The sequence below is a fragment of the Drosophila montana genome, unplaced genomic scaffold, assembly GCF_035044405.1.
Source record: "Drosophila montana isolate Dmon_TW-CO22-7 unplaced genomic scaffold, ASM3504440v1 contig_3274_1, whole genome shotgun sequence".
Lineage (NCBI taxonomy): Eukaryota > Metazoa > Arthropoda > Insecta > Diptera > Drosophilidae > Drosophila > Drosophila montana.
Genome location: NW_026998157.1, coordinates 314185 through 339428, shown reverse-complemented (window position 1 = coordinate 339428; position 25244 = coordinate 314185). Strand labels below are relative to the sequence as shown.

The 25244-nt window shown below is 44.2% G+C and overlaps 7 protein-coding genes across 8 annotated transcripts; 3 read left to right on the top strand and 4 right to left on the bottom strand.

The window, feature by feature from the left end:
- Window positions 1-78: 78 nt before the first annotated feature.
- On the top strand, window positions 79-4698 carry Grip128 (gamma-tubulin complex component 5). Its single transcript, XM_064690522.1, has 5 exons — window positions 79-289; window positions 352-825; window positions 1205-1831; window positions 1885-3949; window positions 4503-4698. Exons 1-5 carry the CDS (start codon window positions 215-217, stop codon window positions 4544-4546), a joined length of 3285 nt encoding a protein of 1094 aa, XP_064546592.1. The 5' UTR covers window positions 79-214; the 3' UTR covers window positions 4547-4698.
- A 300-nt stretch (window positions 4699-4998) lies between these two features.
- LOC135434119 (uncharacterized) lies at window positions 4999-6434 on the top strand. The gene is made up of 3 exons (XM_064690526.1): window positions 4999-5322; window positions 5378-5481; window positions 5547-6434. Exons 1-3 carry the CDS (start codon window positions 5265-5267, stop codon window positions 5892-5894), a joined length of 510 nt encoding a protein of 169 aa, XP_064546596.1. The 5' UTR covers window positions 4999-5264; the 3' UTR covers window positions 5895-6434.
- Window positions 5881-7045, bottom strand: LOC135434117 (glycolipid transfer protein). Its single transcript, XM_064690525.1, has 4 exons — window positions 6886-7045; window positions 6764-6819; window positions 6276-6533; window positions 5881-6200 (listed from the first exon to the last, which is right to left on the bottom strand). Exons 1-4 carry the CDS (start codon window positions 6995-6997, stop codon window positions 6033-6035), a joined length of 594 nt encoding a protein of 197 aa, XP_064546595.1. The 5' UTR covers window positions 6998-7045; the 3' UTR covers window positions 5881-6032.
- LOC135434116 (uncharacterized) lies at window positions 7016-14107 on the bottom strand. Of its 2 annotated transcripts, none has more exons than XM_064690523.1 (2): window positions 12468-14105; window positions 7016-7117 (listed from the first exon to the last, which is right to left on the bottom strand). In XM_064690523.1, exon 1 carries the CDS (start codon window positions 14009-14011, stop codon window positions 12479-12481), a length of 1533 nt encoding a protein of 510 aa, XP_064546593.1. In that variant the 5' UTR covers window positions 14012-14105; the 3' UTR covers window positions 7016-7117; window positions 12468-12478. The 2 variants fall into 2 exon arrangements, with proteins under 2 accessions (XP_064546593.1, XP_064546594.1); XM_064690524.1 differs by lacking the exon at window positions 7016-7117 and adding an exon at window positions 7354-7369 and having other exon boundaries at window positions 12468-14107.
- A 346-nt stretch (window positions 14108-14453) lies between these two features.
- Window positions 14454-16316, bottom strand: LOC135434135 (putative inositol monophosphatase 3). Its single transcript, XM_064690549.1, has 2 exons — window positions 15470-16316; window positions 14454-15411 (listed from the first exon to the last, which is right to left on the bottom strand). Exons 1-2 carry the CDS (start codon window positions 15999-16001, stop codon window positions 14873-14875), a joined length of 1071 nt encoding a protein of 356 aa, XP_064546619.1. The 5' UTR covers window positions 16002-16316; the 3' UTR covers window positions 14454-14872.
- A 441-nt stretch (window positions 16317-16757) lies between these two features.
- On the top strand, window positions 16758-17303 carry LOC135434134 (uncharacterized). Its single transcript, XM_064690547.1, has one exon. The coding sequence runs from the start codon at window positions 16794-16796 to the stop codon at window positions 17178-17180; it is 387 nt and encodes a 128-aa protein (XP_064546617.1). The 5' UTR covers window positions 16758-16793; the 3' UTR covers window positions 17181-17303.
- Window positions 17304-22791: 5488 nt separating this feature from the next.
- LOC135434129 (uncharacterized) lies at window positions 22792-24291 on the bottom strand. Its single transcript, XM_064690541.1, has 2 exons — window positions 24136-24291; window positions 22792-24051 (listed from the first exon to the last, which is right to left on the bottom strand). Exon 2 carries the CDS (start codon window positions 23980-23982, stop codon window positions 23167-23169), a length of 816 nt encoding a protein of 271 aa, XP_064546611.1. The 5' UTR covers window positions 23983-24051; window positions 24136-24291; the 3' UTR covers window positions 22792-23166.
- Window positions 24292-25244: the final 953 nt, after the last annotated feature.

The following is a 25244-nucleotide window of genomic DNA, read 5'->3' as shown; positions in this document are numbered from 1 at the left end:
GAAAGCCAGAGTCTGGCCACTCTATGTGTGCTGGCAAAGTACATGTATAGCTTGGGATTTGGCAATTGCACAGGGTCTGGTCACATTTAAAAATGCACAATTTAAATAGCTTGAACGAAGCACAACATTTGTTGCAATTTTTGATTTTTCTATACTAATGTGCACACATTTTAAGCAGCAGCACAGCGGCTTCGACAGCACCACAGTATAAAAAATGTCTGAAGATCCACGCAATGAGGCTGTTCTGCAGAATGTGGAAAAGCTAGTGAAGTGCTTAGCTGGTGCCGGCGTAAGTCCAATAAACATCAATATTTTCCGGCTATTAATGCTGTTGCCTTATGTTTTTGCCAGTTCACCACGTCTGAGAGACGATCGCTGATGCAATACGCAGTGCACAAGATACGGAACCATCGATTCCTGAGCACCAACAGCCATCAGGTGCGCCGCTCCATCGACAACATGGTCGAGCGGTTTCACTATGAGGGTATGTTGAACCAGGCGGAGGCTGTGCGTCACCTGAGCACGCTGATAATGAATCATGAATCGTGGAGGGAGCACTACGAGGTGGATGTGCAATATTCGCTGCTCGATTTCCTGGTCCACATGACCCACGAGCCCATTCAGACGATGCGACGCAACAGAAACCGGATGCATGAGCGTTTGCTGGCCATAAGAGATGCCCTCAAAACGGCGCCAGATACCGATGAACCCAAGGAACTGCCACAACCCAACCTTGCAGAAACGGACATCGATTGGGTGGCACTACTCAGCAAGGACTTTATTACACTACCCAGCGAAAGCTACGGCAGTGACAGCAGCCTAAGCGTAGGTGCTCCTAAAGGACATATATTATCCGGCAAAGCCGGGTATCACGTAACCAGCCACGACTGAGAAGCGTTGGCAAATATTATTGTTTACCCTCCATACCTTAAAATCCCTTTTCCTCAGTAAAAACGTCCGGATATCCTCAAATTTCTACCCAGGGTTTGACTATACCCATTGTAAATATAAAAGGTATAAAAGGATTGAATGGCTTCGTGCATTTCCGACCAACGATCCACCCATGTCCGTCTGTCTGAACGCGTCGTTTTCCACTTATTTGTAGAAATTTAGGCACACTCCTAGCTTTTACAGACTGAACTGTGGTTTGGTCATCAATTAATTAGTCAGTCAGCCTTACTTTTCTTTTTTATCGCACTCGCAGGATTGGACCGATGAGACTAGCAGCGAGGAGAGCGCACAATACGAAGAACCGCAGGATTCCAAGACGAGCCTGGATCAGAAGAACATGGCCGAGGTGTATGCCAAAAGCCAAAATTATCCCAGCGGCACGAACACGTTTGTGCCACTGCCGCAACCCACCGCCGGACGGCCAAAGAAAGTCTTTCGCATAACGCAACCGATGTCCATATCGTTCAGTGGCATCCAAACGCGGCCCAATTGGTGTACGCTGCCAAAGCTGCCGGCGCTGCAGCCACCGCAAAAGCAGATGCCGTACATATATAGCATCTTTGATGCCAACCATTTGGCCAGAACGATCCATGCGCATTGGTGGCGCCAGGACATTAAGATCCATACACTGACCCCGACAAATGACGCGTGCGCCAACTTCGCCATTTCCCATGTCCAGCATCTGAATAGACATGTGCGAGGCCTGCTCAGGCATTCGCTGCCCAATACCGTCACCGAGACCTGCCTGCTGCGCGAAATAATCTTTATGTTCTTCGAGCCGGCCAACTGTTGCTTCTTCGAGGTGCAGCCGGAGCAGCGGACGCAGATGCAGATGCAGATCAAGGTGCGCCCGAATGTATCCATCTGCAGCGTCAGCAGTGTGAGTTGTGATTCGCTCAAGTAGTTCGTCTTGTATATCTATTCTATGCTCAGGGCTTACTCAAGAGCACGCTGGAGGACGAGGTGCTGCCGGCCGTGCGGGCCATGCATCAGCTGCGTCAATTGATCAAGGAGCTGACACTGCCCACCAGCTATATGCCCAGCACTGGCACCCTGGAGTGCTTTGCCGTCGGCCTGCGCGATTTCATACAGCCCATCGTTCAGCGTTTGTTGGCCTTTGAGCGGCGATTGCTGGACAAGGCCGCCGGCAAGCCGGAGTCGAACCTCACGCTAATATACTTTATACGGCACATGTATGAAGAATTTCAGCAGCTGCACCAGCTCCAATTGCTAGCATCTGATGCCGTTGTCCAGGCGCCGCCGCATCTGCGAAGCGCCTATCTGCTGACACAGCTCTACAAGCACACCAGGGTGCATGTGCCGCACCAGAAGATGGCCACAGCGCTGCTGCTGATCGCACTGAAGCGCTACTGCGATATCAGTGACAATTGGTGGCGCCACGCCCAGCTGGCTGACTGTCGCGACGAGTATATTGTGGAATTCTGTCGAGAAGATTGGGTCGCCGCTGGCCAAGGCATACGCGAGCGTTGCCTGCCCCCAGATGCTGATGCGTCGCATCAGGCGATTCTCGACGAGCTGCAAGGCTGTGCATTCTATAAGCTGCTCATTACGTATGCCCTGGAGTCCGGCGAGACGCAGGATCTGCTGGCCAGCATTGGCCTGCTGGGCGATTTGGTTAATACCAGTCAACAGCTGGGCCCACTGCACTCGGACCTGACCAAGCAGCTCTTTAACGAGCTCCAGAGCTTCGGCAGCGGCGGCGTACATCCAGTGGGTCGGCGGCGTGCCAGCGTCCAGGAGCTGGCACGTCTGGAGCTGAAGCAGCATGACGAACAGCTGCTAAAAACCACCGACAAACTGGGCAATACCGAGATAATGGGTCTATTCACGCAGCACATTAGGCGCGCCTATGACCAGCAAGTCCACATGGAGCAGACAACGCCGCCGGTGCAGCTGCTCGATATTATTGAGGCACTGGAGCAATGCACAACGCTAAAGCTGCCGCAACTGCTGCCCCGTGCTTTGGGCCGCGTGCTGCGGCAACGCTGCGATTTGGCCAATGTGTATGTGATGCGCTGGTATCGCGATGAGCTGCTGCTGGGCGATCATGTGCGCTTCTTGCGCCATATACTCATGCTGGAGGCAGATTATCTGATGTATCCATTCTATACCAGCCTCTTTCGCCAAATCGAGTCCGGCCAGAGGTGGGCGCGTTCATCGCAGCTTACCACAGAACTGTACGACATTCTCGACGCACACTATCCGAGCATGGCCTGCGAGCTGTATGTGGAGCTAATCTCACAATCACGCTCTCAGTCCAGCAAGGTGTACGAGGCACTGGATGCCATTGGCATGGTGTATATTATGCCACCGGCTCTGTCCCGCATCATAACCGATAAGCATATGGCATACTACAATAACATTTGGCGTCTCATGCTGAAGGTCAAGTGGGCCGCCTGGAAGCTGGAGAATATGCATTTCATACGGCGTGAGCCCAACGATGTTTACGGGCCGCTCGATCTGTTGGGTCTAACGGTGCGCCGACTGGAAATGCTACGTTTCTGGCTTATCTATTTGATCAACAGCCTGCACACACATCTCTGCACCCATGTCATGCAGGCCATTGGCGGCCAGTTCGATGAGCAGCTGAAGAAAATTGGCACCATACGTGAACTGGCCAAACTGCATCACGAGTATCTGATGTGCTTGGCCAATCATTGTCTGCTCACCGAAGACTTTGAGGAGTTCCGCACGGCGCTGGAGCAGATATTCCATTTGGTGTTTGTGCTCGACATGGAATGGAATAGCTGCGGCAACTATCTAAATGCATCCCACGCTCTCAGTCTGGACATGAGCTCTGAATACGATGATCTAAGCCTCGATGAGACGACCAATTTGGATATAAATGAGTGTACCAAGGCCATGGAATATCTGGCGCTTAACCAGGTGGGCGAAATTGAGGGCACCTATATACGCTGTCATCAAATGCTGGGCAGCATACTCACGGCTCTGGTCTACAAGCATGATTATAAGTTTTGTAAGTCGTATTCGTTATATCGAAAAATCCACAAAGTAATCAATCTCTCCCTCTCTCTCTCTCTCTCTCTCTCTCTCTCTCTCTCTCTCTCTCTCTCTCTCTCTCTCTCTCTCTCTCTCTCTCTCTCTCTCTCTCTCTCTCTCTCTCTCTCTCTCTCTCTCTCTCTCTCTCTCTCTCTCTCTCTCTCTCTCTCTCTCTCTCTCTCTCTCTCTCTCTCTCTCTCTCTCTCTCTCTCTCTCTCTCTCTCTCTCTCTCTCTCTCTCTCTCTCTCTCTCTCTCTCTCTCTCTCTCTCTCTCTCTCTCTCTCTCTCTCTCTCTCTCTCTCTCTCTCTCTCTCTCTCTCTCTCTCTCTCTCTCTCTCTCTCTCTCTCTCTCTCTCTCTCTCTCTCTCTCTCTCTCTCTCTCTCTCTCTCTCTCTCTCTCTCTCTCTCTCTCTCTCTCTCTCTCTCTCTCTCTCTCTCTCTCTCTCTCTCTCTCTCTCTCTCTCTCTCTCTCTCTCTCTCTCTCTCTCTCTCTGGTGCTCGTCCGTTTTGCTGTCTCTGTCTATTTGCAGTAAATTCCCTGGAAGTGGCCATCAACTCGAGCCTGCCCTGTTAAACAGTGTAGATGTAGTCAATTGTGCTTAATCTTTATCTAAAAATAATATTTTAAATCTTACAAATTGTTAAATATGTTTAATGAAAATAATGTATATATAGCATAACAAAGTTTTAACTAAATTCAAATGCTTTCAGTGAATTTCTTTTCAAGCAATGCGTTTTTATTGTTAAGTACAATTTTTTCAAAGCAGTTGCTTTTATTGGCAAATCATTATTTTAAACAATTACTAATTAAAAAGGATGTTTTCAGAGCTCGTCAGCCGGAAATAGCTGAAAATTTAAACCGATTTAGCTCTCTTTTTGCATACCAATGCCAAATACTAGCGAATCCAGCTAGTTTTAGCTATTTTTAACATTGAATTCAGCTACTATTTTAAAGCTGCCAGCACTGATTTTTTTTCATTTAATATTTACTGTTAAAATTTAGTTGTGGCAACGCCAAATCGATAAGTCGATAAATTGCTTAAATAAATATTTGACTGTTTAACTGCACTGTTTGTGTTTTGCTTAAGGATATTTTCAGTGCTGCCAGATGGCAGAATTTGGCGGTTGACTTTTGAATTTCGACAAGCCGCCAAACTCTACAAAAGGGATGAAACAAAACATATATAAACATTGCACATTGTTGTCCTGGCAACCAGGGCGTAAAAACAAAAAAGAAAAACAAAAATAATTTGACGCACCACTCGTTAGTTTAACCACTGTGCTGATTGAGTATGGAAACGGAGACGGAGATCGGGAGCAGCAGCAATTACTACAACTATGGACAGCCATGTAAGTAAATGTTGCTTACCAAAGTGTACATTATAATATATTTTATTTATATTAGTAATGCGACAACATGCCAATTTATTGCTGCAAATGCTGCTGCAGGCCAATGTCTACGTGACGATCATCTGGGCAATTAGCTATTTACTGCACCTGATCCTTTGGGTGAGTCTCCTACAGAATGTGCTTCGTATCTATATGTATATAAAAATAAATTTACTTTACTGTAGTCGCATATGCTGTGCAACTATACGGGTCTGGCCATGCTGCTGGCCTATGTGCTGGCAGTGGGCACCGAGTGGCTGCGCCTCTATGCCAGCTACTCGATCAATCTGTGCACGGATGCGACGACCATGTGGCTCCTTCTCACGCTGACTCCCTGTGTGCTGCTGCCCGCACTGGTCTATTTGCGTCTGACCGGTGTCTTTGCCAGCAGCTGGCTGGCATTCCTGACGAATGTGCAGTTCCTGCTCATGGCACTGGAGGTGCTATCGGCGCTCCTACACCATGCACTGTGCCTGGCCAGAGCCAAAAGGCAGTCGCAAAACCAGCCTGCGTGTCGTCTAAATGCATATTAAAGTTTATGTCGACTTAAATATTAGATCATAGCATATATCCATATACGTATATACATATATCAGCATATGGCAACTAAATAGGCTACACTAAAGCTAAAGGATACGGGAAAGGAAAGGCTTGGCAGCACCATTTTCTGATCACACTTTGCGCGCATCATCCAATTTGTGGGCCTTCAGCAGCGCATCGATGCGGTCCAGTTGCGCCCGCATTGCTGGCAAATAGCTGGTCAGCACCTCAATATTCTCCAGCTGGGCAGGACCCTGGCCCAGCAGCTGGCTGCGCGTGGGCACCCAGCTGTAGATGATCTGCAAATGGAATTGTGGCATATTTGAATCATATTGGCGCTGTCAACTTTCAGTCTCTCGGGGTCTGCACTCTACCTTGATGGTGCTCTGCACTATGAAGCCATGGTAGGGCTTCAGGGTGCGCTCGTAGGCATCCTGCAGATGCTGTTTGAGCGGCTCCGCTTTCTGTGCATCATTGTAGATGTTCTCGAAGAAGGTGCAGATCAGCTGGAGTCCACGCTTTAGCCAGAGCAGCGCATTTGCCGCAAAATCATCAACATCAACGTTCAGCACAATCATGTCCTCCAGATATTGATATTTAAGCACATCCGTGCCGTACACCTTGGTTAGTTTCTGTGCGTGGTAAAAACAAATACGATATCAAATAAATTGTGTGCATAGATCAGAGAAAGTGTGCTTTACGTCGGACTGGCTAGCGGAAGGTCGCCGGTTCAAATTCAAATTAATTTTTTTTTATATATTCGCCTATTTCGTTTGTTATTCGGGCTGATTTGACGTAATCTGATTTCGTCTATATTATATGTTATGAAATAATAAATAATAAAATAAATTTGCGTACTTACATTGATATTGCCATTCATGTCGCTGATGACGGGCGTAAAGAGCTTTCCAAATGTTTCTGTTGGCATTTCGATAATTATTATATATATAGATAGATATAGTGATCGATCTGTTCTAAACTTACCGATGACAGTTACAATTTCCTTGGCCGCATTCAAAAATGTCTGAGTCTCGATTTTGTCGGAGGCATTGGGAAAACCTTTCAAGGCTTTAAACTGTATGCGCGCATCCACCATGATTATTACTATTATTATTATTAATGTTATTACTATTATTATTAATGTTATTACTATTATTATTGTTCTGTTAAGTTTTATGGTAAGATCTTCGAGCTGTTGTTCCGGATTGTTTGAGCTCTGAAATATGAATGAAAGCAGTTTGTGTTGAGGTTTCTTGCGTCTCTTGCCTTTTGCAATAGTTTTCGTTGTTGTTGTTTTTGAACATCAATATGACTCTTTTTCTACTTAGTTGCTGTTGTTGTTATATTTGTTTATCTTATCAGCGCCTTTGCCAAATAATATGTTGCTGTTGTTGTTGTCCCTGTTTCTTGTTTCTATCAAAGTATTTTCATTATCGAACTGCCAGCGCGGCGGCCGCGCTTTGCCCATCTTAGCAGCGAAAAAACAAAGAACAGAAAACAACAACAAAAAATATAGTTAAATTAATTGAAATAAAGCACTGCAAATACGTTAAAGACACAGTAAGACAAGTTTTTTTTTTGCCTTTTCATTTCAAACAACGCGTCAGCAAAACGCAGCTGCACAGTGTGACAAATACACGCGAACAAGTCGAAGTAGAACAAAAAAACAACAAGTAAGCGGTTCTAGTCGGCAGCTCCCGACTAGGGGATACCCTACTGTTCTAGAAGCTACATGTCAAGTTTGGTGACTCTAGCTCATATTATTTGCCGAAATTTGTTAAAAAAAACAGGATTTCGATATCGATTTTTATCGATTACTTGGAAACGGGGCAAGTTATCGAATATCGGAAACAAACTCGATCTGCGCGAGCACGAGGAGGACCTACAGCTAAAATTTCAAGTCTCTAGCTCTTATAGGTTCTGAGATTCTTGCGTTCATACATACGGACGGACGGACAGACGGGCAGATAGACAGACGGACAGACGGGCAGATAGACAGACGGACATGGCTAGATCGACTCGGCTGTTGATGCTGATCAAGAATATACATACTTAATGGGGTCGGAGATGCTTCCTCCTGCTTCTGTTACATACAATTGCACAAAAACAAAAAAACGGAAATGCATACCTCTATTTACCCCGAAGTACCTCTATTTTGTGTATTCGAATGTTGACTGCGAGTTTCGAAAGCAGCAAGGTTCGAAAGGTTGACTTAATCACTTTGCTCAAGCTATGTGATTAACATATTTCGACTGTGAATTACGTTATCCCCAATCTTATATGACATCATTACATGCCCTTGCATTAAGTACACCGCATAGAATTGGAATCCATAGAGTATATATGCATATTCTGGATCAGTCGAGATCGGTCGACTATCTTTATAGAATTGAAGAACTTGACCAAATTGGACCTTTAAGAGCTCCTCTTGGTTTCTCAAATATGAGTGAAATCTTGGCAACATCGGATTACTATATAATATATATATCAATAAACATCAATTAAAGTTCTATAGAAACGATCGGTTGGAAAATGAACGCTTCCATGTCATAAAGTCTTCGGCTAAAGGTTAAGTTAATTTTTTTTTTTTTTTTTTTTAGTATGTATATACAAATAGTTATATTTTGATTAGACAAGTGCTTGTTTGCCCCACTGTGCAGCAATGCTGACAACGTAGCAGACAGACAGCTCAACCCATTTGAAATAGACAACGATCGATGCGAGAGTCTTCGAGCTCTCCCAAACTCTCTCGAGGCTGGCAGCTTGGCTCAGGTTCAGCTTGGGTTAAACAACTAAACCAGTCTCCGATTATTACAGTGGGCCTCTCAGTCAATAGTCAACAGCGTGTCTGTGTGTGTGTGTGTGTGTGTGTTTGTACACAATCTTGAACTAGTTCTCTGCAAATAGCGTGCTCTAATCGAACTCTGATAGAGCTCGACAGTTCGACAGCTCGACAGTCAGAGTTGATAAGCCACGCAGCACTTGTGGGTTCAAGAACTTCGCACATGAATCATCGAAAAGCGTTTGATGGCCATTATATGACATATGTATGTCCCAGCATGACTCACAATGTAATTAACCTGTGCTATCATTGAGGCAGGACATGGTTTGACTTCCCCTAATATCTTTATGGGTTTCCCCAAAACGTGTCGTCACACAAATTATGAATGTATCAGTTCCAAGGTAACAATACCTGTTCAAAGAATGTGCACAAATCGTTTATGTAGACATATAAACGAAACGTTTGTTTAGATTTGGTTCTTTATAATAGAAATATGGTTAGTTAAACATAACCTATATAATATAAGAATAGATCCTTCTATCTGTTCTGCCTTGTGCCTGTACAGAGACAATCTGTTGTTTATATTATCTTCGGTCTGTACTTCTCATATGCGAGCATTAAATTCAAATATAACAAGAATCATTGACTGACTGATTGGTGATCAACGCACAATAAATACATACATACACACATATATACGTATATACATACATTCATACATACATACATACATACTAACACACATACATACATACATATATGTGTACACACGTACATACACACATACATATTTACACACATACATACATACATACGTACATACATACATTCATACATACATACTAACACACATACATACATACATATATGTGTACACACGTACATACACACATACATACATACATACGTACATACATACATTCATACATACATACATACTAACACACATACATACATACATACATATATGTGTACACACGTACATACACACATACATACTTACACACATACATACATACACACATACATACGTATATACATACATTCATACATACATACTAACACACATACATACATACATATATGTGTACACACGTACATACACACATACATACTTACACACATACATACATACACACGTACATACATACATTCATACATACATACATACATACTAACACACATACATACATACATATATGTGTACACACGTACATACACACATACATATTTACACACATACATACATTCATACATATATACATACATACTAACACATATATATACATACATATATGTGCACACACGTACATACGTATATACACACATATATACATACTTACTTATACACATACATACATATATGTGTACACACGTACATACGTAATTACATACATACACACATACATACTTACACACATACATACATACATACTTACACACATACATACATATGTACATACTTACACACATACATGTATGTGTACACACGTAAATATATATGTGTACTTACACACAAGCATACATCTAAATGTACATACAAACATACAAAAAAAACAACAAAATACCAAAAAAAAAAAAAAAACAACACTACACTACTGGCTAAGCATGAAAAACTGCAGAGCCTACTTGAATTCTTGAGAATCGAGGAGAAGAGCACTTGGTAGAAATTCGTTTTATTTAAATTTTGCAGCACAGCGACAAATCAGCTTGGTCTGCGTTTGGGTTTAGAAAACAAGCATGCATGCGTATATGCATACATACATGCATGCATACACTAACACACACACGCCCACACACACACATACACACATATATGAATCATGATGCATGACTTAATTATTACAATAACATATAAAAATAGTAGCAAGAACGACTTCAGTTATATAGTTAAAGTCATTTATATATCATATAGTATTTCTTTTTGTACTCTTTCATAAATAAATTCATCTCTATATATAAAACAGTTTGTCCTGACTGACTGACTGACTGACTGACTGACTGACTGATTGGTGATCAACGCACAGCCCAAACCGGAAGAGCTAGGAAGCTGAAATTTTCGCTGTAGTTACCTTATGTGATGTAGGTGCACGTTAAGACGGGGTTTCGGGAAATTCCACCCGCAAGTGTGGAAAAATCGCGAAAAACGTTTGTATGTAACTTTTTTGTTTACCATCCGATCGGCTCCAAAATTATTTTCAAAGATCTTTGTTCAAATTCATTTGAGGGGTGTTTCGCACTTTTCGGAAAACCCATTCCTCCTTGGTGGAAATGGAGGTAAAAGATTTGGTGGGTGACGTTTCGCACTCAAATTCATTTTCAGAGATCTATTAGAAAAATCATTTGAGACGTGTTTCACACTTTTCGCAGAATTCAAACTTCTTCGTGGGGAATGCGATTTAAAGATTTTTTGTGCGAAGTTTTAAGTTGTGTCCGATTTGCTTCAAACTTATTTTCAAAGCTCTCAATAAGAACTTAATGAATACGTATTTCGACGATTTGGGAAATTCCACCCGCAACAGTGGTAAATTGGCAAAAAACGGTGGTATGAAAGTTTTTTGTTTACCATCCGATCGGCCCCAAACTCATTTTCAAAGATCTATATTCAAATTCATTTGAGGGGTGTTTCACACTTTTTGAAAAATCCATCCCTCCTTGGTGCAAATGGGGGTCGAAGATTTGGTGGATGACGTTTTGTGTTCAAATTTATTTCCAAAGATCTATAAGAAAAATCATTAGAGACGTGTTTCACATTTCTCGCAAAATCTAAACTCCTTCGGTGGAAAATGCATTTTTAAGATTTTTTTGGTGAATTTTAAGAGTTTGTTTGATTCCCGTCCGATCAGTTTCAAAATCATTTTCAAAGCTTTTTTGATTTTATAACAAACGTGCCACGGGAAAGGCCGGGTTATACCCGCTAGTATAATATATAAGTATTGGTCAGAGTTTCTAGTTCCCACGATATATATTTTATACTACTCCAACATATAGCTTTCCTTTAGTATTAAGGAAATAAATTAAAATAATGTATAAGTAAGAGTTTCCAGATCCCAAAATAATTTTATTTTCATACTATTCCAATATATATATCATATTGTTTCCTATTTCTGTTTCTTTCCGTTTCTTGATATTTAACTATTAAAAAATTTGAATTCTTAAATAACTGTGCGCGGTTTTGTCTCATTAAATATTTATCATTTTCGCCCTGTGCTCATCTATCAAACTGTCAAGCAACATTTTTACTGTAATCAGCAATTAATTTACTAGCCAGATATCATAATCATGAATCATCGAATAGATTACAGCTGGAAACATAAATGGTAAAATTGTCTGAAATCTAATAGAAATTTGTTTTACAATCAAATAATTGTGAAAAACGAGGCCAAAGATGAAAAGGGAATAACTTTATGTAAGAGTGTCATTTTCCCCTTATGTGGTGGATTTAACAAAATCGCTGAAATACGCAATCGGTGGGGTGTGTATGTGTGTGTGTGTGTGAATTTTGTGAAATGCATGAAATAAGTCTCTAGTAAATTTACACAAAGATCTGCCAGATCGAATGGTAAGCAAAAAAGTTGTATGCAATCGATTTCCACCAGTTTTCCACAGCTGCACGTGGAATTTACCAAAAGTGTATAAGTGCATGAGGTAACTAATGTAGAAGACCAGATTCCTAGTTGATGGTGGCTTTGATCATCAATCAGTCCGTCAGTCCGTCAATCAGTCCGTCAATCAGTCAGTCAATCAGTCAGTCAGTCAGCCCAATTCTAGTTGGACAACTCACCCGAACAGGCGCTACTTGGCTGGCTGGGGCTGGGCTGAGCCGTCCAAGGCCAAGCGCTTGGTGTCGCCGTCAATGGTCAGGACGAAGGCGTAGTGAGTGCGCTGCGTGGCGAGCAGATGCCAGAGGGAGGCGGGCAGCTGGAAGCGATGCGTCTCCTGCTCGAACTCTTCGTAGTGGGCCACCAGGCTGTTGAGATTGCAGCGCAGCTCGACGAGGCGCAACGGCACGCTGGCGACAATCTCGGCGCTGGCTGGCAGCAATTGGATGTGGACCGGCGGCAGCTGCTCCAAGCTGGCCGCCTGCAGGCCGGCACGCAGCCAGCGATGCTGGGCCAGAATGACGGCGCAGTTGTGGGCAAAATAGAAGCTATCGTTGCGTCGCTGCGCGTGATAGTTGTCCAGAAATTGGCTGCCCGCCGGCTGCTTCAGCTTCAGCTGTGTGAATCGTGGACGCACCAAAGATGTGGCGGCGTCTGTTGTCGTGGACACAATGCGCTGCGGCAAATGCTCCGTGGGCTGATCAACGGTTAGCACGCGATTTAAATAGTCAAAGCCCTGGCCCATGACACCCTCCAGGGTGTGCCCCAGATCGAAGCAATGGCCCAGCTCGTGGCAGACGGCGCCCAAGGTGCTCGCATAGACGCCGCCGTATGTGCGTCGATAGTTGCTCTCGTCCGGCAATCTGGTCACATCCACGCGCTCCGTGCTGCGTATACAGTCGCCAATTTCGGAAAAGCGTCGCGGCCAGGCATAAAAGTGTCCGCTGCCAAAGAGCGCCAAGCCGCCGCCGCCCAAGGCTGCGTGCGCCTGCAGATGCCGTCGGATGTTCGCGTAGGAGTAGTCACCGCTGGCGGCAACCGCGGCGCCGTCGTACCGTGTGCAGCCGACAAAGGCGACGAATTTCAGCTGGAGCTGCTGGCCCCAGTCCGGGCAGGCGAGTATCTCGCTGGCAAAGCGCTGCCAGAGCTCGTCCTCGCTGCAGGCGCGCGCCGTCGCGCAGCTCAGCTGCGAGTAGAAGACGCGGCAGGCGCCGTTCAATGTAAAGGTGCGATTCGTATAGCCGGCGGCGCTCAATTTATGCGCATAGATGCACTGCACCAGGCGCAAATTCAAATCGATCAGACCGCAGCGTTCCGCCTCCAGCGCTGACTCCTCCTGCTCCGCGCCGCTGGGCCGGCACACCAAATACAGCGGCTGCACACGATATGCGCTGCACCGTGCCTGATAGCTGAACTGCAGCAGACGCTCGCCGCTGCAGCAGCGTAGTCGCAACTGACAATTTACTGGTAGCTCCGGGTACTCGGATTCCTCTGTGGCCAAATCAAAGAGCAGCTTGAATCCGCCGGCGGCGGAGAGCTGTGTCAGCTGCTCCTGTTGTATCTGGCGCAGCGAGAGTGTCGCCTTCAGCTGCTTGGCGCTGGCACAGCTCGGCTGAAGTCGACCCTTAATCAGCAGAAGGCTGTGCTCCACCTTATCCGCTTCCTTTAGTGCCTCGACTTCAATGTGATGGACGCGCTTGCAGCCGCTGACGATGCAGCTGGTCATTGCTCCCAGCCGGCGCGCGTCACAGCACTCACAAACATTCGCACACAAACACAGACACACACACACACACACACACGCGTAAAAAACAGCTGACAGCTGCGAATGACACAGCTGTCACACATACAGCTGTTAGGAGTGAGCACTGTTAGAGATGAGCACTGTTAGCAATGGGCGCTGTTAGAGATGAGCCCTGTTAGAGATGAGCGCTGCAACACGATAGCGGTTAGCATTAAAATTAAACAAAATTATTAAGCTAACGGAGCGCCTTTATTAGTTTATATTAAGTTTTCAATGTGCAATAGATAAATTAAATCTGTATTTTATATTATATTTCAATTGACTCTAATATGCAAACAAATTCCAATTTCTGATAAATAAATTGTATTTAATAAACAAATATCTTTATAGAGGGCATTACCTGTAAGTGAAGGGCATTTAAAAATATTTGTTTATTCTTGTTTATTCGGATAGCACCAGTTTGCTGAGTGACAAAAGATATGAAAATTAACATATTTTACACTTCAATTAATGCTCCCGAAAATATTCGAAAACAATTAAACAAAAGAATAACACTTGACAGTTCAACATACAGCGAATTCGTGATATAAACATTTTCGTAAAAAGCTAAACAGAACATAAAATTATTTTCATTTATTTTGTGGACTCAATCTGCGTGTTGTTTGCGTTCTGCGGGTTCATGACCCGCCTAAAGAAAGCTAATAAAAGCTGTGCGGCACAGGAACCGGTTTATTTTATTTTGTTTTCTATCATTTAACTTAAGCCTAAGCTGACGACGTTGCACGCGTCCAGCAGCTGCCGGCAGAGATTCAAAGGATTGGGTATTAGCAGACGTATCCTTCACTACCTGAGCTTGCCATTGTGCGTCGAGCGATATTTGGCGAAGCGCTCCATGTACTCCGCATGTTGGTCTAGGCTGGCCAGAAGGCCGCCGCTATTCACTGGCGAGTCGTGGGGCCCATAATTGATGGGCTCGTCGTCGAGCGTTGACATGGCGCCGCCAAGGGCGCGCAGTATGGCCTCGCCGGCACAAATGTCCCACTTCTTGATTATGGAGGTGTGCAGATAGGCGGTCGCATTGTTGGCCACCACTTGTAGCACCTTGTACCCAGCGCCAGCGGCTGTCAGCAAGCTGACATTCTCGCCAAAGACATTGCGCGCCACTTCCTTGACGGCGGCGGCATGCGAGCGCGAAACGGTGATAATGGGCTGATCGGAGTTGAGACGCGGCTGCTTGTGCAGCTCATCCAGATACTCGGACATGCTGTGGCCCACCCACGCCCAAGCGGTCTGGCCGCTGAACGGATTGTGTATGACGCCAATCACTGGACGACCGGCGACAGCGACGCACACCATGGTCGTAACATACTCGTACAGCTCCTCTGGATGGGCAGAGGGAATAGATTAGGCTGATCAGCATGCTTATATGTGTATAGGTACCTGTAAACTCTTTGGTGGCATCGAGCGGATCCACCCAAATGGTCACATCTTGCGCGGTTACTGCCACGTCGGGCACACTGGCTGTCTCGTGCAGCACAGTGGGATCCAGATCGAAGCTGTGCGCATCTTTGCAATGCTCCTTGTCCTCCTCGGAAAAGATGCGAACACGCGGAAAAATGCGTTGCAATCCCTGCTTCATCACGCAATGCGAACGGCCATCCGCGTCCGTAAACGGATCGTTGACACCTTCCGCCGTTTTGCCCTTGCTGCGCTCCTTTAGCTGGCGCGTATGCGCCACATCGAGCACCTCCAGGCCGCCGCGCTGTGCCGCCTGTATGGCGGCAATTAGCATTTTGCGAAGATTCACTTTGTTATCGCTGCGTAGCATGCCATAAATGGCGGGCCGCTCATCCTTGTGGAAGTTGAGAAAGTAGACAAGCACAATGGTCAGCAGAATGGCAGTTATGGTAGCTGGCACCCGATTGATGCGTATGGTGCGTCCGTTCATTTTTTCGGTCGCTTTGTGGCTCATCAGGAATCAAGTCGTCTCACAATGCCAATGCTTTCAGCACTAGCCGCCGGTTTTTCAGCTGCGACGTGCCACTCGCCGCGGGCTATGCCAGATCAGCACAGCTGCCGCCGCTGCTACCAAAAAGCAAAAAAAACAAAAAGACCAGCAACAACAATAGAATCAACCTATAACAAACATCGGCGTGAATAAACAAATGACGCTCACGAACGCAGTCTTAAGAGAGCAGCTGTGTAGTTAAGCCAGAGAGCCGTACCGACGAAACCCCGACGCGTTATTTCACCCACTTGTTTGTTGTTCAAAACAATTGAACGAAAAAAAGTTGCTGCGATAGACGTGATATGAAAAGTGTGGTGGTCGGTCGATGACACCATCGCCGAGTCAATTTACTAAAATATATACTTAAATTTCATCTACAGCTTGAGTCAACACACAAGATGAACAAATTTGTTAATTTATTTGTCATGCAATTACTTACTTACGATGAATGCAATAATTTAGAAAATAATATTAGACCGGCGAAAAGCTGGCAGCGCTGTTATTTGAGTATATTTCCAATTAGTCTATATTTTAGCAATAAAAATAAGGAAAATAATTCGTTTTTGCTAGTCATATATTATTGTATTAAAATGAAACAGTTTATTCATATATTTAATTCGAATTTAAAGTTTAGCTAACTATCGGCCATCGAAAAGCTGGCAGCTCTGCCGCGCGCTTTCAAAAGCGCTTCGCCTGGGTGGCAGCCTAGCATTATAACTGTTTTCAGTACGCATGTATGTTTGGTGAAGAAAAGTTATGTTAAAGCGCGAATTGCAAAGTATTCAGCTGAAGCTGTCCGATTTGGAGGAGTACGAGGCTGTGCGTAGGCGCAACAAGATTAAAGCCGCCATTGAAGCGGGCAGGTCATCATCAGCCACGGCCACGGCCACCGAAACGGCCCCATCGACTGCCAGCGACTCGACATCCGAGACGCCAGTGACTCAACGCCAGATGGAGGACCTGCCGGCCGCTGTTGGATGGTCAACAGCTGTGATTGTCAGCAGCAACACCAATTCCGGTTCCACCGAAGACGACACCAGTGTGGTGGCTGTGGCCGATGACAACGACACCATCGCCGAGCTCAGCGACGATGGCTGGGTGGATATTGACGAGGAGGATGGCGCTCGTGGCGGCGAACCGTAGTTTACAGCTCCAATCAGCGATAGTCGCACATTTTTACGTATATTCAAATGCTACTCTATATGTCGTATGATCATTTTTGTCCGAAAAACTCAAAAGAAAACAAATAAACCGAATTTATACACATTTCAGAGATTATATGTATGTACATATGTACATACAATATGCATGCATTTGTGTGTATGTCTATGTGTATGTGTTCGTGTTCGTGTTCGTGCTTGTGTTTGTGGTCTTATTCTAGGGGATGGTCAGAGATCCTGCAACGGCATATGCTTGAAAGCTTTCAATGACGCTGCGCGAGCTTTCGTTTTGCGCGCTTCAATATGCAATTAAAACTTAGAAGCTCTCCTCTGGCGGCGGCGCTGCATTTGAATAGCGAAAGCTATCTGCCTTTTCGGCCCAAATAACAACGAAAATAACTGGCGCTGAATCCTCAGGTGGCCGTTGCGCAAATGCCACACGGTTACTGCGGCACTGTCAGTCGCCGTGCGCGCCTGTCTGTCCGCATCCGCGTGTGGCAGTTGCCGACGGGGCAACAACCACAGTACAGTCGTGATTTCCAATTTGCCGGTTGGTCGATGCACCCAATACGACCGGTTCCGGCTTCGACTTAAACTCCGGCTCCGGCTCCGAATACGTCCTCAACGCCAACTTCAACTCCGGCTCTGACCCTGACTCTGACTATGGCGAAGCGTTCACGTGCGTGCGTGACCAAATTGCGTTAAACGGAGTTAATTGTTTGTTGTTATCCATATTAGCGCGGGCCTTCAAATTAATTACGTGAACAAATTGCTTTTTGCGCCTCTGCCTGTGCCGCGTCATCGTATCCGTGCTGTCCGTGACCTGCAGTCGAAAAGATCGACCCACGTGCTAGCTAGCCTGCCGTCACGTGGTCCCCCGACCCGCAGACCCCTGCTGCCATCAACGGCAGCCCTAAGGTGAGCTTACGTGACGGACAAAGACAGAGAAACTGACAAACGTTCACACGGAACATGCAAATGGCGGCGCTGCATCGATATAACCACCTGTCACGCACACAAGCACACAAGCACAAAGGCACAAACATACACTCACACTCACACTCACACACACACAGCCGCACAACAAAGCTTGACTGGCACGAGACTCGACACGTGTAGTGCACAGCGGAAGTAAAAACAGAAGCCACAGTACAGTGAAACTTCCTTTTAAAGTAATTTATATTAATTGTAGATTGCTGCATACACTTTTGAAAAAAAAACTTGGGCTCTTAAATTATAGCTAGCATTTCTATAAACAACAAATATACGATTTTACAAAATGTTTAACAATTTCTACAAGTTCTTACAGCAGAAATGTTTGGGAATTTTCAATTTTACAATCTATAAATAATATGATATGATATAAATGTTTTTTTGGGATATAATTTAAATGAAATTGATATTTATTTTTTATTAAGAACATTCAATGCTGAAACAAAGAGAACTTCAGCTATTATTCTCTATTAGTATATATTATTTATTTTTTTGAGTGTATGCAATTTAGTCAAAGAGAAGTGCATGGCGCGGGCTTTTAGCGCTTGGTCAAGGTTCTTCTCGCAGGGCTTTTGCCGCTTTCGTCCGGTCCGGCACCTTTCATTAGTTGCACATAATTAGCTCAGCTCACTTGCCACAATGCCACTTGCACATGCAAAAAGCACTCACTCGCACACAAACACACTCACACACACATGTACTACTGTAGCTGATGCTTATAGGAGCTGCTGCCGCAGGGCAGCCCTCAACAGGTGCGACAAGGTCTTCCCTCGGCGCGCTACGCTACCCAGCCGACCAGCATTATTAATGCTGTAGAATGGACAAGAGCATGTTAAATAGAAAGCGGCAACAATGCAAACGACACACTCTCCTCCCCTCGCCCCCCACCCATTTTACACAGCTTCGCAGTGGCTGGCTGTTGTGGGCTTCCCTTGAGTTTCTTAAAGCCGTTGCCCGCTTTTAGGCGGCACTGTGGCCAACTTTTGCACGTACTCTTTGTTGTTATTGTTCATGTAACTGTTTGGCTGCATTCAAAAAACCACAACATAGCTGCACAATTTACAGTTACTAGCTGATTGTGTATACCCACAACTCGTATACGTCATACATATATGTATATGTAATATCGATGTACATATTTGCACGTGGATTTGTATATTGCAACGTTTTGTCAGCTAATTTGCATGAATTTTATTTCAAGGCGCATTCTTCAATCCGCCGCTGTCAACCAATGGGTTGGCGAGGGGAAGGGGGGGTGGGGAGGGGTGGTTGGAGTAAAGTTATTTTTCATGCTCGCTGCACACACACATAACGGCGAATGACAATGACAACTGATTGACAACAACAACAACAACAACAACAACAACAAGAAGAACAAGCGCAGAATGCGAACAAAAGAGAAAAAACAAATTGCATTAACCAAGTCAATATGGAAATCAATGCGAAGTATGTACATAAATTATAAATGATAAATGATATTAACATATGCAAATGTATGTGCACCTCGCATGCATATGTTTTTACAGCCTTTTTTTTAAAGGTTATGTTGGACTGATATCAGGAATATGCGAGTGTGCCCAACTTCTGCCGAAGCGTAGTTGGATTTCGTTGGGCTTATTAATATGCAACATAGTATTAAAGCGTTTTTAACTTTCTGAAGATTTCAGATTTGAGCGAAACAGGCCTCGAACACATTCAAGACTGCGATTAGCTTAGTTCACAAGCTTTCTTGATATAATCAAGGTGTTATGTTTTCAGTTGCGGCATCTGTAAAAAGCTACACACATTATATACCATCTAATTATCGAGAACTGTGTAGGTTAACATGAAATTTCGTTGAACAGCCCATTCAAAATGGGTAAAAAGGGTATATTATAGTTGTGCAAATGTATGTAACAGGCAGAAGGAAGCATCTCCGACCCCATCAAGTATATATATTCTTGATCAGCATCAACAGCTGAGGCGATCTAGCCATGTCCGTCTGTTTGTCCGTCCGTCCATCTGTCTGTCCGTCCGTCCGTCTGTCCATCCGTCCGTCCGTATGTATGTAAGAACGCAAGGATCTCAGAACCTATAATAGCTAGAGACTTGAAATTTTAGCTGTAGGTCCTCCTAGTTCCCGCGCAGATCGAGTTTGTTTCCGATATTCGTTAACTTGCCCCGTTTCTAATTAATCGATAAAAATCGATATCGAGATCCTGTTTTTTGAACAATTTCCCCAAATAATATGAGCTAGAGTTACCAAATTTGACATGTAGCTTCTAGAATAGTATATATATATCAAGTATCTTTCATTTTATACCTATCACCTGTCGGAAGAAGAGGGTTCAGGGTATCCTCTAGTCGGGAGCTTCCGACTAGAAACTCTTACTTGTTTTCTTTCCATATTTGACCTCTTCACGCTGTCATGTCCGTATATAGAATAATTTATATGAAAATAGCCCAAGTACCGAGAAAAACACAGTTTTTTGTTTAGCTAGAAACTCAACTAAATCGATCAAGTTAGGCTAATCGACTGCTGCGCCTAACAAATTTCGCTCACATTATTTACGAGCTGCAAAAACAAAGTCCCAGTCGGGTGCAACCGACTGCGCAATGCTCTCTCAAAGTCCAATTATAGTTTATTTTCAGCAAAAAATGCAATTGTTAGTTAAAAATTGAATTGCCTTATGATAACTGTTAAAGTATATTAAAGAGGGCTTAAACTCAAACCTGGTAAAAGAAAAAGTGTCAAATTTAGCCACAAGGCACAAAGCTGGTTCGAACTCTGAACCGAACCAGCGCTTTTTGCTTGGGCACATGGAAAGCTCGACGGACAGCTAGACGGACCTGCCACAAAGCCAATATAGTCTATTCTTAGTTTGGTGAAACATCAAAAAATCACAGCAGCGGAAGCGAAACTCACGTGTCTAGCCCAAGCTCTATTCGCAGTTCCACTGATTAAGTGGACCTCAGACCCCGGACAAAAAAAAAAAATATGTCAAAATTGTTGTTATTGGAGCACGTGCTTTTCAACTATGTTGTCGTGTAGTTTGCTTCTGTTTCCGTATACCCTGTACCCATAGAAAATTTGTAAAAGGGTATACTGTTTGCTATTTCACTTCATATATGTATATATATAAAATCTTGACCAGGTCAACGAATTAAGTCGATATATAAAACCATCGATCTTGAAAAATACAAGAGCTAAAGTTAAGCTCCGTAATATATATACTCTCGTATATCGTATTTTTTCCTCAATATTTCGTTAAATTTTTCTAAAACCGATAAATATCGATTTTGCGAAATTTAAAAGAGCTGGATACACAACATTTTCGTATAGTATACACAGGTTCCTTATTAAATGGTGTAAAGCTCATTTGTGTAGCTATAGCCTTGGGCTTTGGTATTCACACACATTTGGATATGATATTTGTGCTCTGAAAATATCACTGGGATCAGTCTAGAAACACCAAAGTTATTAAAGAACACACTTTCCATAGATCAGCGCCAGTCGCAGCTGAGTGCAGGGTATCTCCCAGTCGGGCATTATGGACGAAAATGAATCAATAAAACACAATTTTCCACTAGTCTATCTTATCGGAGTCGATCCTTTATGAGATCCACAATAAACAAATTCTGGCTACTGTGTTAAGGCAAACAAGTAAGTGGTTCTAGTCGGGAGCTCCCGACTAGGGGATACCCTGAACCCTCTTCTTCCAACAGGCGATAGGTACAAAGTGACAGATACTTGATATATATATACTATACTAGAAGCTACATGTCAAATTTGGTAGTTTTAGATCATATTATTTGGCGAAATTTGTTAAAAAAAACAGGATTTCGATATCGATTTTTATCGATTACTTGGAAACGGGGCAAGTTATCGAATATCGGAAACAAACTCGATCTGCGCGGGCACCACAGTTAAAATTTCAAGTCTCTAGCTCTTATAGGTTCTGAGATCCTTGCGTTCTTACATACGGACAGACGGACAGACAGACAGACGGACAGACGGACATGGCTAGATCGACTCGGCTATTGATGCTGATCAAGAATATATATACTTGATGGGGTCGGAGATACTTCCTTCTGTCTGTTACATACATTTGCACAAATACAATATACCCTTTTTACCCATTTTCAATGGGTTCAGGGTATAAAAATACCCCAAGCTGGCCGAGAAGTTCAGCTGGAATTGGTTTTGGGGTTAATCTTGAGGTGGGTTTGGGGGGAGTCACACAGTTCCGTTTTGGGGACAAGTGAATGCACCTATTAAAACCAATAGACAACCGAATATGGCTGTGAAAAGGTGTCGCTTATCGGAGACCGAGGTCCACAGGCTAAGAGGCTAAGAGGCTAAGAGGCTAAGAGGCTTCGCATCTGGCGGCCGTTGGCCCAGTGGCAGATCGGAGTGGAATTTCACGCACAGTTGTTGCATTTATTGAGGTTTTTGTTTTTTTTTTCTTGGTTTTTTGTTTTTTAACATCTGTGTATCTGTGTTTACTTTGTATTGGGATGCTACAAGTATTGACCTTAAATTTGAGTTTGAGCTGTCCAAGTCGTTATCACCGCCGTCCCCGGCTACACAATGAAAATTTCTAAATTAAGAGTTTTCGATATTGTTGTTTTTTTCATTTGGCTGGGTGTAATCTGAGTCTCTGTTATTGTTGTCTTTTGTCTGGAACAAACACAAATACCAATTGTGTTCCAGGAACAGGAACACAGCAAACAACGGGGAACGCCGAACTGGGCGCTATCGACGCTATCTCGTATACGGCCCGGGTGCCCGGCTTCTGGAGCTTAAAATAGCGTACGCCTCGTTTTATAAATAGCACAAAACGAAAGAAGGAGAAGGGGGAGGGGGAGGGGGGAGGAGGAGAAGAAGTATGAAGAGCAGACGCAGGGAACTGAACTATTCAAACAGACGATCTGTCGATAAGTGCCGCTGAGCGGCATCCGGGAAATGGATGCAGGAGTACAGGAGCGCAGCGCGCTCAAATGATGCGCAGCTTACGGGCCATGCGGCACAGCTGGTTCCAAATGAAGGCGGGCAGGGTGCGCGGCGGGGGCGGCGGTGGCGGCGGCTGGCATATCGTCTGCGCCGTTAGGATCAGGCGCCGCAATACGGGCAACCGCTGCAGGCTGCCGCCCAGCACATAACAGCCGTGCAGCAGCGAGATGAGCACCAGGAGCGTCTTTAGCAGCGACCACAGCGAGCGTCCGCGCAGGCGCAACGTCCACAGATCCTGGACAGCGTCGAGCAGGGATCGCTGCTGCTGCTGCGGCACACCGGCGCTGCGCAGCTGCACGGCCAATGGCAGCGGCAACAGCACCGTCTCCTGGTTGGGAGACGGTATCTGTGTCTGTGTCTGTGTCTGTGTCTCGCTGTCGGCCTGGCCCTGGATCTGTCTATGGGTTTGGGTCTGTGCATGTTTGCCGTGCGGCAAGCGTGTCCGTATTGTCTGTGTTTCGGCCTGCAGTTGGGCCCGTATCTGTGTCTGGGTACCGATGGTCCGCTGCAGCAGCTGTGCATCCAGGCTGATCATCAGCTTGTCGCAGCGCGTGCAATGGAATGCGATCTCCGCATGCTCCAGCGCCTCATAGAAGCCGCTCGGCGGCGTTTCGTCCTCCAGCTGCGTCAGATTCTTGGCGCACAGCCATTCGAACAGCTTCGTTGGCTGGGTGGGCGCCGGCCCATCCCCGATGACCACTGCCTTCGGCCGATTGTCCATGAGGCAGCACCAGTTGCTGCTGCTTCTGCTGCTGCTGCTGCCGCTGGGGTCAGCTATATTCAGAGAGTCCGCTTCCATGATCACAATTCCAGCATGTGTTTTCTTGATTGTATATGTATATTTGTGTGTAGCTTTGGTGGGCGTAGGCTGCATCAAAATATATATATAAATATAATAGTTATACACGTTTGACAATATTGACGATTTTCACAATTCACTTATTCGACTTACGAACGGAACAAAATTTCACTCCTCAATTTTCCAGTTTCTGAGCATTATTTCAATTGAAGCACGTTTCACGAAACGATCTCCATAACAAACAGCTCAAACAAAGGCGACCCGTTTCGGGCCAAATGCGCTCCTGTGCGCGTCCGCGTCAATCCGATTGACATTTCGTTCCGCTCTATTTGCATTTTGCGGCTCGCCAATCGCAATCGGAATCGTTATCGATAGTTTGTTATCGCATTGCCTGCTTACTGCAAATATGCAAATATGTGTGCAGCTCAAGTGGGCGTGGCATATGCCAATATTGACCCCTTCCTCGCCCTGCTATATGACCAAGCGATTGACAGTGGGAAAACAAAGTTTCGTGACGCTTGATTTCGATTCCAATGGGAAGAATCTTTAAAGAAGTTATGGAATTTGTTTATATATTACATTAGTTGTATATACTATATCATTAGCTGAAAGACAGTCGAACTTCTTTTAAAACTTTACTTAGTATTATAAATTTTTCGCTAATCAATGTAGCTATAGACTAAACTTACGATTTTTTCAAAATAATGTCATATATTGCATGAAAGTCTACTTTAAATCCTAGCATAGATTTGTTTTATAGCATACAGCAGATTTTCCACACTCAAGACATCTTTTGAGATGATATATAACAAAATTTCTAAAAAAATAGGAAACTAATTTTTATTTTTCAAAAATATTCGAAAAGTGTGTCGAACTCTTACGATATATTCAATAAGATATTCATAAAACAAAATGATTGAAATCTCATATTCGAGACAAATTTCTTATGCTTATCTTCTTATTAATTTTTATATATAATTTTCGAAAGCTCTGTAAAATTCGTTCAAAAAATCATTTAAGTAAATTGTTTTCTAATTTATACATATTTTTTTTTTAACATTTCCTTTAGAAATATGGGAAACTTTTCTGCGATAGATTCAATAAGATAATACAGAAAATTCTTATTTACGAGACAAATATTTATATACTTTTTTTTTTTGAAATTTCAATATACGCTTTTTGAAATCTCTGTAAGATTCGTTAAAAAAAAATCATTTAATTTAATTTATGCATAAAATATTTCTAATTATATATCTAATTGT